The sequence below is a fragment of the Peromyscus eremicus genome, chromosome 15 (genome assembly GCF_949786415.1).
Source record: "Peromyscus eremicus chromosome 15, PerEre_H2_v1, whole genome shotgun sequence".
Taxonomy (NCBI): domain Eukaryota; kingdom Metazoa; phylum Chordata; class Mammalia; order Rodentia; family Cricetidae; genus Peromyscus; species Peromyscus eremicus.
This window is the reverse complement of record NC_081431.1, coordinates 8,450,017-8,464,719: the sequence shown is the minus strand read 5'-3', so window position 1 is coordinate 8,464,719 and position 14,703 is coordinate 8,450,017. Positions and strand designations below refer to the sequence as shown.

Sequence of the window (14,703 nt, the reverse complement as noted above, 5' to 3'; positions counted from 1 at the left end):
CAGGAAAAGAAAAGGCCTACACCTGAGTTATTTGCAGTACTGTCATGCTAACATTCAACTCAATAAGGCCTAGGAGCTCTCAGGAGGGGACTCTGCTAATAGCTTCTCACTGACCTCCTTGAAACAGGCTCGGCTGCTGACTGGTGGCCCAGTGGTGAAGACAGCAAATGAGGTGTGAAAGCTGGGTTTTTTTTTAAAGGCTATGATTCTGAGTGGTCAAGAAAAAAAAAAGAGGGCAATGAGTTATATAATAGATATATATATTTGTCCTGAATTCCCCCCTTCAGACCGTCCATCATGGGAACTTAAGTATGACCTAGAATATTAATTATGTCAGGTTGAGCAATGAGCAAATGTACCATTTGTTACCCAGTCACCCTTAGCCTTACATTAATATTTTGAACTATTCCATATTTCTAACAATCTATCAGCAGGCTCCTTTCTCCTCAGATTTTACTGTTATGCTTACGCACTAGAAGAGGAAGTATTTAAAGGTGCAGCTGATTTGAAAGCAGAGGATGTGCTTGCTTACATGGAGCACCTGCTGTGCTGTCTCAGAACGTGTGTGATGCGGCTCCCCTACACGGACCTTTGTTTCCTGTGTGCCAGAGGGATGCTGCAGTTTAACTTTTTCTCGTTTCTTTGTTATTGAGGTTTCCTCTCAGAACACATTTCTGTGAACTGAAGAGACTAGGAAACTGGATATGGACATCCTGGATTCCCACACCAGTTACTGACGTTTCAGTTTCAATGTCAGCTTTCACCAGCTAAGAGATGGTCACTTGCCCAGACCTGGAAGCTGCTTACCCTGGGAGTGAACAGAGGTGAACAGGGTAGTTCAGAGACTTCACCTTTTTCTTTCTGGATACAAAAGTCACTCAAGTCACTCAGCAAACAGAATCACAGATTATCACAAAAAGGACAAAATCTAAAAGCATTTTCAGGTCTCTTCATTTAAAATCCGTGACCACTGCAAGTGATGCCCATTTCTCGAAGGAGGCCTACCTAAAATATGCTGTGTACTAAGTTTTAAGCAGATACAGCTTGAAACAAAACATTAAGAAAACACAGTAGCAAAAAGCTCTAATGACAGAAGGAAAAGTGGGGCCTGAGAACCGAGTGAAATATTTGCCATGGTCGGGACTGCTGAATGAACAAGGGCAATACACTTCATCATAGCTATCAGCGCACGTGTGCTAAGGGATTTACTAAACCCCACTCAGCAAGTAATTGCCCTGCTGTTAGGAGACAGAGTGTTCCCGCGCTGCCACAGCCGGGCGTTTAGGAGGATGGCGTACGATGGCTCCTGCTGAGGACCTAGAAGTAGTGTGGCCATTTCTCATATAGCACTTGTATCCCTCCTGCATCTCAGGCTGTACTCATCATGAGGCATTCACTAAAGTATATGTGATATGACATAAAGCAAATAAAAAGACTTAAAACGCTAACCATGACTACCTAAGCACACCAGTTTTACTTCAGTTAAGAGAATTCTGTGGCCCGGGTAGTCTTAATAGCTGTGTTAAACAGCAGAAATCTTTGCTACACTTGTCTTATTTTTTTTTAAAGCATATTTGCTTAAAACTTAGGAACTCAACGTATTTCATACAGACTTCCTTTTGTAGCTACTTGTCACTGTAGCCCTGAGCTGGAGCACTTGCTGATCACACACACACACCAGGTACTACATACTATGTTCTGTCCTTAGCTCTACTACCACACAAAGAGAATAGAACTGAACAGGAAAGAAAAGAAAGAGAAAGGAAGAAAGGGAAATTGTAGAAAGGGAAGAAGAAAAGTTGAATTTTTAAAGGTTTTCATCAAATTAGAGTGAAGCCCTGTTACTGCAGACCTTAGAAGCCACCATTATGACCTGAAGGGGATGCTTGCAAGACTTCTAGGATTTCAAACTGTGCAGAGCAGCATTTAGGAGCTATTTTCCACTATTCTTGGCAGGTAGCTTATGTGCTCACTTGGTGGCCATTCCCCGAGAAGCTCGGTGGTGCTGCTGATGGGAGCAGTAGAATTGCATTCAACTGCACATCAGGAGAAGACCCTAGCGCCATCAGGACTCGGCATGCCTGGAGAAGACCCCAGCACCATCAGAACTCCGTATGCCTGGAGAAGACCCCAGCGCCATCAGGACTCGGCATGCCTAGAGAAGACCCCAGGGCCATCAGGACTCAGCATGCCTGGAGAAGACCCCAGCACCATCAGGACTCCGTATGCCTGGAGAAGACCCCAGCGCCATCAGGACTCGGCATGCCTAGAGAAGACCCCAGCACCATCAGGACTCAGCATGTCTGGAGAAGATCTCTAGGGCCATCAGAGCTTTGGTGCAAGGAGAATTAGAGACGCTGGAGAATCCATCTAGAAGCATCCCCTAGATACAATGTTGTGCTTGTTTTATTCTGGAGAAATTTTTGTTTTCTTCAAAGGTGTAGTATCTTACATGATCAGAAGAAAATATTTTTAAAATGCTGCCTTTACTAAGTAAAAAATGTGCATTTTCAGAAATGAATTTACTATTTCCATTAATGTTATGCATTAAAACATTTCCTGTGAAATGTTGATTAGAAGGGAGAAATTTAAATACAATATTCCCTAATGCCAACTAAAGTCAATAACTATAGAACCCCTGCCAACATCTATGTGTGCATTTATGTGTGCACAGAGAGACTCGGACTCAGGCCTGAGTCTGTTCTTAGGAGGAAGGGGAGGTTTGACTTTCTACGATGTATGGTGACACTTCATAGTTGATGGCACACATCTTCTGGTGCCTGTTAGCAAAGATAGAGAACGTGCTGTGGGAACTGAATCTCTGTGGCAAAAATACCCGAATTTGTTCGAAAGCTAGGTAGAATTTTGTAATAGAAATGGGAGAAAGGCATTGAGACCAAGAGAACAACTAAAGAAGTCAGGGACGGGGAGATCTGAGGAAACAGTCAGGGGCATCAAGTTGGCCACTTGTGGCTTGAGGCTGTTGCCAAAAATCATCTTCAGAATGTTGAGAATCATCTCATGTCTTTTCAAGCTTTCTCCCCCATGTGGCTACTTTGGGAACATAGAAACATTTCTGTTAGTCTAACCTCACTTTCTTGTCCACCCTGTAATTCTAATGAGTGGAAAGCACACATTCCCCATTCTCCTGTTTTCCCTGCTGCTCTCTGTCTCTGACCTTCACTGCGTCAGTGAAGAGAAGTTTTCAGTCCAGTGTGCAGAAGGTCCTCCTGCCTAGGTATGCTCCTGCCTCCCTCCTCTTGAAAGCCAGCCTGACAATGGAAAGCAAATATCCTCTCACAACTTCCTTTTCATGCATAGCGATGGGGCTGTTTTCCTTGCTTTACTAAGAGGAGAAGTATGGAATCACACAGAATCCAAGTCATTACTGACACAGTGTCCAGATTTACAAAGCAGACACGTTCCATCTTTCTCTGATTGGTTTTGAACTCAAGCAGGGAAAGGTGTTTAGGATTAGTTTCTGAGAACTTTCTTTCTCTTCTGAGCCAGGTCTCTACCCCAACTAGTCCATCACAGGTCTTTAGGGAAGATCCTGCCTCCTTTCTGTCACCAAATGTATTGGTATTGCAGATGGTTCTAAATATACCAATAAATAGTCCATTTCTATCAATTGGAACATAACACACCCACCTTTTTTCACTAACATGAATATTATTAATCAAAAGAATGGTTAGTAGCTAATTTGAGAGTAAGATGCCAAAGATACATTTTTCTTACTTTTTTTCATCTGAATTACATGTAACATTGAATGAATTTCATTTGTTTCATAATTACAGCTGCTTCCTGGACAGCAGAGGTAACAAATAATTAGATTCAATTACACATTTACTTCTCTCTAAATGGCTCTTTTTAAGAAGACAAATACATTGCCTAAAACCTGTACCTATGGGCCCAGAAACCTATGCTTGCCTTCCTGTCAAAAGGACCCCACATGTCAAATATGTTTTCCCCTTGCCCCCACCGCACCATGTATGAAGGAACTAATAACTAACTTCCATAATGCTGGAGAAGGCAATGGTGTTGAGTGTGCTGTCTAGTTCTTGCTTTCAAGCTAACAGGAATGTTCAGAGTATGTTTTCCATTGCCCAGGAGCAAAACCGTGAGGTGGGTCCTTCTTCTGCCCCATCTAATCCATTAAGAGACACAGCTAGATCAGAGTGTGGATTTCAGATTCAATCTGCCCGGTATATGACCTGGCATGATTTGGTCTGTCTAGAATCTCTAATGGTGTTAGTGGCCCCTCTCTCTGTTCTTTATATACAAGATTTGCCCTTTAAAGAACTCACAAGAATATATTTGTGCAAATATAGATATCACTTTCAAAGCTATTATAGACTTCAAATGATTTTTTATGTTTAATTCAAAGATGAAAAACCAAGTGATTAGGAATAAAATCTAAACTATTTGTTTTGAATCTAAAAGCATTATAAGTCAGAGTTGGGATCTAGAATATAAAATGTTAATGTCTACATGAAATATCAGTACCAGGAGATAGTGACATTTTAGGATCAATGCAAGTTCAAGGCCAGTCAGGGCTGCACAAGGAACCCTGTATGGGTTCACCTACACTGTAAGGAGTTGGTGTAACCCCAATAGGGAAGTGTTACATTCAAGAGTAAAACAAGGAGGGAAGTGTGTCTTAGTGATTAGGGAAACTCAATTTCAATGTTCATGCAGTAGTTGACAGGGCTAATGATTTTAGTATAGTTATATAAATATAAACCCAGATAGAATAACTGAGTCATTTCAATGATATAAGACCTACAGAGGTTAAGGACATTGTCAGTTAGAGCATGTGCTTAGTATGGAAGAATCCCTAGGTTCATTCTCTAGCACTGAAAGATATGTATGTATGTATATGTATGTATGTGTGTGTGTGTGTGTGTGTGTGTGTGTAACAAATATATACTGTTTCTTGACCTTTTAGCTAAGATCAAGTGTAAAACATATTATTTTAATGACGCAGAGTTTTTTGATATACACATACATGTGTACATGCTTTAATGGCAAATGAAGGACAAATGTGAATACATTTAAAAGAAAAATAGCAAAAGTACTTAATAGCTTTGGCTCTATATGCTGAGGCGTGAGAGGGGTGGTCAGTTCAGTATGTTTGGGATTAAGCTAAAAAAAACCCTGATAAATTGGGTATATGTTTAATTAGGGTTTAGTTAATGATGTTTACATTAGTTTTGTTTTTTGCAAATGTTCTTGAATCTCCACATAGCAGCAGCTCCTAGTTACAGCATACCACTCACTGTACAGACTCAGCCAGGAGGGAAGATGCCCCACAGGCTGCACTGAAATATGGCCCTGAGGTGTGTGCATATTAGAGAGGCATGCACTGCAGCCTGCATGGCCTGAGGCTACTCTGGAAAATTACTCCAATAGCCATAGAAATTGTAAGAACAAAATTTAATTCTTATTATTTCCTATCTGAAACTGAGAGATCTCTCCTCAAAAAATGTGTGTGGTAGCATACACCTTTAATCCCAGCACTCAGGAGGCAGAGGCAGGCAGATCTCCGAGACTTGCAGGCCAGCCTAGTCCAGTAGTGAGTTTCATGCCAGCTAGGTCTGCATAATGAGATCTCGAGACTCTTTCTCAAAAAAAAAAAAAAAAAAAAAAAAAAAAGAAGGACAAGAAAGAAAAGGAGCCAGGCAGTGGTGGCGCATGCCTTTAATCCCAGCCTTCGGGAGGCAGAGGCAGAGGCAGGTGGATCTCTGTGAGTTCGAGGCCAGCCTGGACTACAGAGTGAGTTCCAGGACAGGCTCCAAAGCTACACAGAGAAACCCTGTCTCGAAAAACCAAAAAAAAAAAAAAAAAAAAAAAAAAAAAAAGAAAAGAAAAAAGAAAAAAAGGAGTCCAAGGTATAATAGATATAATACATCATGCAACCTTTCCACAGGAATCAAAACTTAGATTAATATTGGTAGAAGAGAGAATGAATAATTCTCTTGTCACTTCTAAAAGTGTAACAAAATTATTGTCACAACATAGAGAACAAATATTATAGAGCTCGGTCAAGCAGTTAATCAAAGTAGTTATATTTGGGACTGTGAGCGGCTGAATGCTGTTAGACTTTTAATATTTTATATAAATTTGAAATGGTACATCATTATACTAATTTCTTCCCTCTCCTCCTTCCTCCATCTCTTCCACCTCCCTTCTTCCTTCTCCTCCTCTTCCTTTCCTTTGCTTCCTTTTCCTCCTCTTTGCCTCCTCTTTTCTCCTTTTCATTACTGGAAATTGAAACCAGTGCCTAAAGGATGCAAAGCCAGGGCTCTCCCACTGATCTACATCCCAAGAAAAAATTTATTCATTTGGTTGCACTTAGAGCTATACTACCAAAAACTGGAGCTCCAGGGGTCCTAGTCTTTGACCTCCAAGGGCACCATTACTCCCACGTACATACCACCCTACCACAGACACATAATTTAAAAAAGTCAATAAAACAAATATGTTTAAAAAGTGGGTTCCAAAATCACGTAAATGTCAGGCCCATAGCAGGATTCCATTTTTAAAAAGGAAAGTTTTATTTTATTTTATTTTATTATAAATTCACTTAAAAATATTTTTATAGTGTTGCATGTTGAAAAAGAAACTACATGGTGTGTGTGTGTGTGTGTGTGTGTGTGTGTGTGTGTGTGTATGTGGCGGGGTGAGCCTAAAGCAATTTTCTAAGTTTCTGTTTCTCTTCAGTGGCTTCTGATTTTCATTTTGCTTCTGTCCACATTTTTGCCTGAATTTTTTAGATGTATGTGGTAATCAAGACAAAAAGGATAGAGCAGAGAAGTGACTAATTTGGTGACAACTTTTTTCCCCACTTAATTCTTTCTCCTTAATGAGAAATGAAGATAATAATTGTCCTTGTTTATGTATTACAATATAATAAAAAGTACGTATAACATGGAGGGGGAGGAGGTAAAATATAAAAGCTGACACTGAGTTAATTCTCATGCTACTTCAGCCTTTGGTCTTTCCGAAGAGAGACTGACGAAGGTGAGAGATGATGACAGGGTGACATTCTGGTATGGACTGCTCAGTGGGAGGCAGAGTGAATGGCCAGGCTCCAAGTCCTTCTTGAACTATGTGTCCCAGAGGTCAGAGGTCAGGTCTTTATCTACTGCACAGTCCTCTTGAAAGAATAAATCTACCAACCATCCGGAGGGGAAAAAATGACCAGACAACATTTTGGTTAATGCCTCTGAGGTAATTTCTGCTTCACAAGACACTGAAGATAAATACATAGAAACAGATATATATGGCTTGAGTTTCCACATGGAATTTGTTATCCTTTTATATAAATGCTCTAGTTTTTCTTCTATGAGTGTTCATGGGCTGATTGAATACATTTCTATTGGCACTGTCATACCCTTCTGTAGGAAAAGAGTTTGGTGATGGAGCATTTATCTTCCAAGAAGGATCTCTCGATACTTGGAAATGGGGATGGAGTGCCTTGCATGTAGCGTTCACTTATTGAATCATAGGTGGAACCCTGACTCAGCTTCCAGTGACTGAGTTCTACATGGATTTTATTTAAGCTAGAGTATGCCCATGAGCAAACAGATGCATCTTTAAATTTTTAACCATCTTTTGGAAGAAGGGGCTGGAAAGGCAGCCTTACTAATCAATCCCACAGGATACCCTGCTTCTCAGCTAAATTCAATATGCGCTTCTTCACATAAAATGTAAAACACTACCTCCCATGTCCAGAATGGTGGCTGATTTCTGTAATTCCAGCCCTTAGGAGGCAAAGGCAGGAGAATTTCTGTGATTTTTTTTTTTTTTTTTTTTTTTTTTGGCTCTTTGTCTTTGCTTTTTCCAAGACAGGGTTTCTCTGTGTAGCTGTGTGCCTTTCCTGGAACTCACTCTGTAGCCCAGGCTGGCCTTGAACTCACAGAGATCCGCCTGCCTCTGCTTCCTAAGTGCTGGGATTAAAGGCATGCGCCACCACAGCCCAGTGAATTTCTGTGATTTCAAGACCAGTCTGGGCTACACAGTGAGTTACGGAACACCCTAGGCTATGTATACAGTGAGATACTGTCTCCCACAAACCCCCAAAGCTATTACCTGACCATACTTTTATCAATCTGTCTTAACTCCCAGCCCTCTTCAACTCCTGTAGAAATTTGCCTTAACAAAATGACAGGTCATGAAAGAATTTAGAATCAGTAGCTGGGAATATATGATTCAGAAAGCAAATATAAGAAGTACACAGTGTAATGGAGCTAAATAACTCAACTTGAGTAGTGGTGAGCCCTCCAAAATGATGGACAGTTTTCTCTTGAATATCTGACTCACTTTCATTTTAGTGCCATAAATACTTATTTTGTTGCCCAGATGAATATATTCCATGGATTCCTTAAGCACTTTAATGCACTGAGATCCCTTCCCACCAAGCCTGTGTCTCCCACATCCTTATACTCTTGAACTTGTTCTCTGATTCCTGAGCAGACATTTGTGCCCCTTTCCTCTTATGAACTATTAACAATCTATCAGTTTTCGTCAATCTACACTAATAAGGACAGCTGACCAGTTAATGTGTTTCATTGATAAAGTAGTTTAATAGGAGGGAGGCAACCATCTTTCACAGTAAAGGAATGGGAAAGGTCAGTGTTGGTGGGAAGTTGCCCTTTTATGATGAGAGCAGGACTCAATGTCCAGAATGTAACTAGCTGTAAGAAGTAATCAGCTTCATCCATGTGTAAGGAAATCCTTTTGGTGAGCTTTTCTTGAATAGAATGTCAGGCTGTGATGGGATGACCACACTGAGGAGCAAAGGAAGAAAGGACTGAGTAGACAGGGCGGAGGCAGATAGTGGAGGGTTGTCAATGTTTACGCTGAAAAGGAAGGATTGTTTTAAATATATTTTTATTAATTCTTTGAAAATTTAATATACGCATACAATGTATCTTGATCATATTCAACCCCAACTCCTCCACAAATCCTCCCAGATTTACCCCAACAACCTTCCCATCTTTGTGTCTTCTTGTGTTCTTTTAAATTATTTTTAATAACCCATCAGGTTCAATCTGTGCTGCCATATACTCATGGTTGTGGGGCTACGAACTGGACCATGGTTGACCAACTAGGGTCCATACCCTTAAAACTGACTGTCCTTCCCCAGTAGCCATCTGTTGTCCATAGCTCCTCAGTTGGGGTGGAGGTCTGTGAGCCCCTCTCCCTTACACACTAGAACATTGATGGCTTGCCCTTGTGCGGGTCTGGTGTAGACCACTAGCGTACTGTGAGGTCATGAGTGGAAGACATGTCCTGTCATGTCCGGAAGACATTGCTTCACCCTAATCCTCTCGGACCTCTGGCTCTTACAGTTCTTCAGCTGGCTCTTCTCAATGTTCCCTGAGCCCTGGGAGAAGGGAGTGTGATACAGATGTCTCATTTATGTCTATGCACTCCACAGACATTTATTCTCTACACTTTCACTAGTTGTGAGATTCTGCATTAACTGTCATCAACTGCATAAAGAAATTTCTCTGGTAAGGTCTGAGAGCTGTGTTAATCTTTGGTTATACAAGCATTTTATCAAATAGAAAACATGGAGCCTTTGGAGGCTTCCAAATTTCAAATGGAAATGAAATAAGGGTATTTTTGAAAGATTAATCTGACTGAGGTAAGTATATTGGGATAAAGAGTAAAAGAGTTAACTGAAAATAATAATTTTAGAGAACACTGTTGTTGCTTTGAACTCAGGGGATGGGCATACGAAAGCTGTCTTGAAGCACACACAGACTGAGAACATGAAAGGTAGGAGAAAACGCAGGAAGTCAAAAAGGCACAACACGAAAATACAACACAGAGAAAAGGGGCAACCAAGTGACCACAGGAGCCAAACTGTTCCCTATGTGAACGAAGTGGCCTCTAGGAAAGGATCAACAGGCACAAAAGTGTGCTCCAACCTTGACCACCACTGCTCCTGAGCTTCCCTGTGACAGCCAGATGCTCCATCCTAAGGCAGTGTCTACTGAGAAGCCTGTCCAAATACAGTATTCCCAAATTCATGAGACATCTGCCCCAGATGCACCCACACCACCACACATGCAAACAATAGCATGTGCATACAGGGAGACTGCCATCTCTCTACGGCTTCATCTTGAGATAGAGGTGAAAGCCATGAACTAAGTCCTTAATGTACACCAGCTGAGAACCTCTTGGCTCATTGTCCTCAGAAGACAGGGTGGGAGGTAATACACAATTCAGAAAAATTAAATATTTCCAATTAAAAATTTCACCCCATAAGCTTTGTCTTGGAAACATGTTTCCCATTTAACAGACTACCAGTTTATTATGACTAGATCAAGTGTGAGTTTTAATTAAGATATATTCCCTCTTTATATAACTCCAATTTGGTATGGGTTTGATAAAAAAAAGGTGACTGCACACATTTTATTTTTTCTAATATTCAAGTATATCAAATTATAGTTTGTCAATAATGATCACAGCAAAGGGCTTTTTGAAAAATCACAAAACTGGTAAGAATTACTTTTGTACCCATATGAAAATTGCCAGTATAAGGAAAAACATCAAAAAGTATTATGTAGATAATATGAAAACTCTTTCTATAATATACTTCCATTTGAATATGTGTTACCGATCAAAGGCCACAAAATAAAATAGGAAGTTATACTGATTTTTGATCCTATTGTGTTTATACATCCTTTCCTATGAAAGGATATTAACATATTAACATATTAACAACTTCCACTTGTCAGTTAATTACTACTATGGATAATTCTATAAAGTAATGTTCATTTCAAAGCACTAGCTCTTGGAATTTGGATCTTGAGTTTTACACACATCCCTGTGACTGCTGATCCTCAGGAGGCAATGTTTTCCTCAGTGAACACAACAGGCCTTTGCATACATCTACCAGTAGGTGGAGCAGACAGCATAATTTATTACAAAGAACAAGGGCAATGGAACGAAAGTCAGTTTCTTTGGAATAAAACAAATCTGTAAATGAGATTTTCTTCAAAGGAAATATGCCCTGTATGTGTTAGATTTGGTTTGACTGGATACTGAATCAAAATAGATCACTTTATTAAATAATCAATCTTTGCAGAAAGATAAATTTACAAATGGAGGCATTGCTTACATTTTATATTCAAATCAACTAAAATTAGCTTTCCTTTCAAAAAATTTTTACAGGGACAAAGACTTTTTGATGTGTTCATTTAGTAAGGACGTTAAACACAATCCTGCTTTACAGGTGGCGGGTGCATAACAAATAGTATTTTCTAGGAAATATAATTGACTAATCCTGTTATGTCTGCAGCAACAAATTAACCTTATTACTACTAGTAAATGGTGATTGATTATTTATGCAAATAAGTTGCCATGTTCAGCTTTCTGATTGAAATAAACATATAAAAAGGTGCTTTACAATGACTTGAACTTTTTAATTAATAAAGCCCTGAGGGGTCTATTAATTCACTCATTGCAATATTAGTTATTTACTCATGTAACTCCTATTAGCACAAACATATTTGCTTGAATAAAGATGAGATAACAATAAAAATTATGAATAGCTTCTAAAACTATTTTAAAATGTACATCAGATTCATGCTAAAATAGGCTTAAAATTAAGTTTAAATTTTAAATTGTGTCAGTAAATATCAATATATCAGCATAAGCAGTCTGAAGTTATTAATTCATTAAATAACATTATCTATATCTGAATTAACAGTTTTGCTTCAAAAATTCTTCAGTGTTTTTAAAGCATTACTTACCTGACTAATGTTTTATAGCTACTAACTAGGTTAAGCTATATTAGAAATATGGGAATTTAATGTTAAGATTAGTATTGTACAATGCATATTAATAATATTATTACTAAATTATTTGAACTTCCAATAAACTATCCTCTCTTCTAAAAATGCTACAGGGGTTCTTTTTACACAGTCCAACAAAACTGTTTGTATATGTTTATACTTCTTACAAAAAGTATGTACACTTGCTATTGGCAATTAAAACACAAATCTCTTGAAAATGAAATTTCCTGTAGTAAGCAGTCCAGGAGAGTTAACACAAACTACTAAGAATATTTTTAGATTCAGAGTTTAATTTCCACCCAATAGCCAAGTCATTAAGGCAAATGAGTAACAATACTCACAAAGAGGTACTTGCTTTTGCTTTTTATTTAGGGAAAGCATTTAAAATTAATTATTAAATAGAACAAAACAGTATATTGTATCAGGAAAATCATAAATGAAAACGGTTGTTAATTGTAGTGAGCCTGCTTATAGACAGCAATTTTCTCCTATTAAAAGGTTCTGTGACAGGAGACTAAGATGGGGTTGTGTGCTCCTTCTGGCCAAGGATCTGTAGGATAGACTTATATCTACTAAATTCGCAGCACAGCACCCATGGAGGGCAGGCATTCAGAGACATGAGATTCAGAGTAACAGGCTGAGGAGGAGTGATAGTAAATCTTTGTAGTCTTCAAATTCTATCTCTTTTACATTATGATGACAAATGTTGATTAAAATGAAGCAGAACAGATCTAGTGAGAGTGTAGGGGAAGGCACACATTTCCTAGCATCATCTGGCAGCACATCCAATCTCATGGACAAATGAACAGATTGGACAATAAGATGGTATCGCTCTTCTGCTTTATCACCAACCAGTTTTCCCTGCAGGGGAATTTCCCTATAAGTTCAAAGGCTATCCTTTCATCTCTTTAGTTACCTATAGTTAAATATCATGATAACCATAAATAACTACATATACCAAATTGTCAGAGCCAATAAAACCCCTGACATTTTATTATATTCTTCTCTAAGGGAGGAGATTTGACAAGACAATTTCACCTGCGATGTCCTAACATCAATGGTACCATGTAAAGCAAAGGTGAAGAGGACATTCACATGGAGACCCCACTGTAAATATTGCTAATTAATTATCACTGATAATTAAAGTAAATAAAAGAAAGGTGCCAGCTCTGCTCTCCACTATTAGGGTCCTGGGGCTTGCATCCAGGCCATCAGGCTGGTGACAAGTACTTTTACCTACTGAGTTATCTCACCAGCCAATCCATGCATTGAACACCATATTCATCTGCAAAGAATATTCTAAATTCAATGTACTCTTTCTCAGCAACCATAACAAAATCTTAAGAATAAATTTCTAAGTATACTAAATTCTACATTTATCTCTCCATATGAAGTTGTAGTTGCTGAGGCAATTTGTTGAAAAGCTTTACCTGACAACCTCCATCCAAACGTAGAAAAGGAGGAAGAACCCAGCTTAATCTCAGCATTCACTCAATTAAAAGAGAAAATCTGAAAGCCAGCTCAGCTTGATAACTTGTTAGTTCTTCATCAATTCACAACTCCACAACAAGCCACTTGGAATGAGTTTTGAAGGCGAGGTTATGCCCTTCATGTTGTGTTATCACTGTGGCAGATCACTCTGCTGACTTGGACCTTTCTGCCCGTGGCTCAGCCACTGCCTCTATGCAGCACTGTCACAGACCAATCATGGTGCCTGCGCTCACCTACACTGAGACATGAAATTGAACTGGAAGTAGTGTCTTTGTGGTATCTTTTCAACAAGTCATGTCCTATTCAGCCTGCTAGTTTATCTCTGTCAGGCTAGGAATCCAAGTGGCTCATGGGAGCTGCCAGGCACAGGTAGACTAACCTGCTCTGTGCTGAGAAGGTAATGCATCTTGCGGGCTTGATGATCTCTATGCTTTTCTTCACGTTCCAGGCAAGCCTTCCTCTCTTCTCTCTCCTTCATCTCTGCAAACTCCTCCAAAGCCTCCCTGCATCAGAATTGTCAGCAGTTACTCTGATGACATCTGTTGATTCCCTAATTCTTTCACTGATGAAAATCAAGATTTTTGAGGGGCAATGATCATCCACATCCATCAAAATCAAGGGTGCAATTTATCTTGCCTGTGAATTCTGTGGAAATCTTTGCCGTTGTTAGACAGTGTTTAAGTGACTTTTTCATGATAGAGTTTTCAACACCAAAAGGGCACATGTTATAATTAATACAATAGCAAAAGAAATGTCAAAATCCAATGCAAAGTGAGTGTCTTTCTACATCACCAGTTTCCTTTGTTGAAGATTAGCTATCCTGGAGATACCTAAATATCCCAAGAAAGATGTGTCTTCAATTTTAGTTTGTATTTACAAATGTCTACTTCCTTATTTTGCATACTAATCACTTTATTTTTTAAAGTACAGATTCTTCACATGCTTAATTGATTCTGCGTTTATTTCAGTTAACAGTTCAATTAATACCAGTAAGATTATACATATTACCCTGCATCTAAAGAATTGACATTTTATTCAATTATATAAATAATTTAAATAAAGGATTAGATTGTTACAATCTTCCTAAGGCATGAAAAATTCCACTAAAATAATGAAAAATCCCTCATTTATGTATACTTCTAAGAAATTTAAATGAAAAATAAGCTTTAAATTATACTGTGTGATAAATAGCTTCCAAATAGGACATGATATTATCAAATAAGGAAGAAAGACTACACCTTTTGTTTTCATTGGACAAATGTATCACTTATGTCAGAACAGCATTTTAATACTGCTGTTTTATTTTAAAAATAAATACATAACTTGTTGTCTACTTCCATATGTAAAATTTCAAAGAAATCATCATAGCCTTTGCTTCATAATATGTCAGGGAAAACTA

The 14,703-nt window shown here is 38.7% G+C and overlaps 1 protein-coding gene across 1 annotated transcript in view; it reads right to left on the bottom strand.

Moving 5' to 3' along the window:
• The window catches only part of Spata17 (spermatogenesis associated 17), a 177,007-nt gene that overhangs the window by 75,929 nt on the left and 86,375 nt on the right, over window positions 1–14,703 (bottom strand). Inside the window, 1 exon segment of the mRNA XM_059280989.1 lies at window positions 13,684–13,807. Coding sequence (XP_059136972.1) covers window positions 13,684–13,807 — 124 coding nt within the window.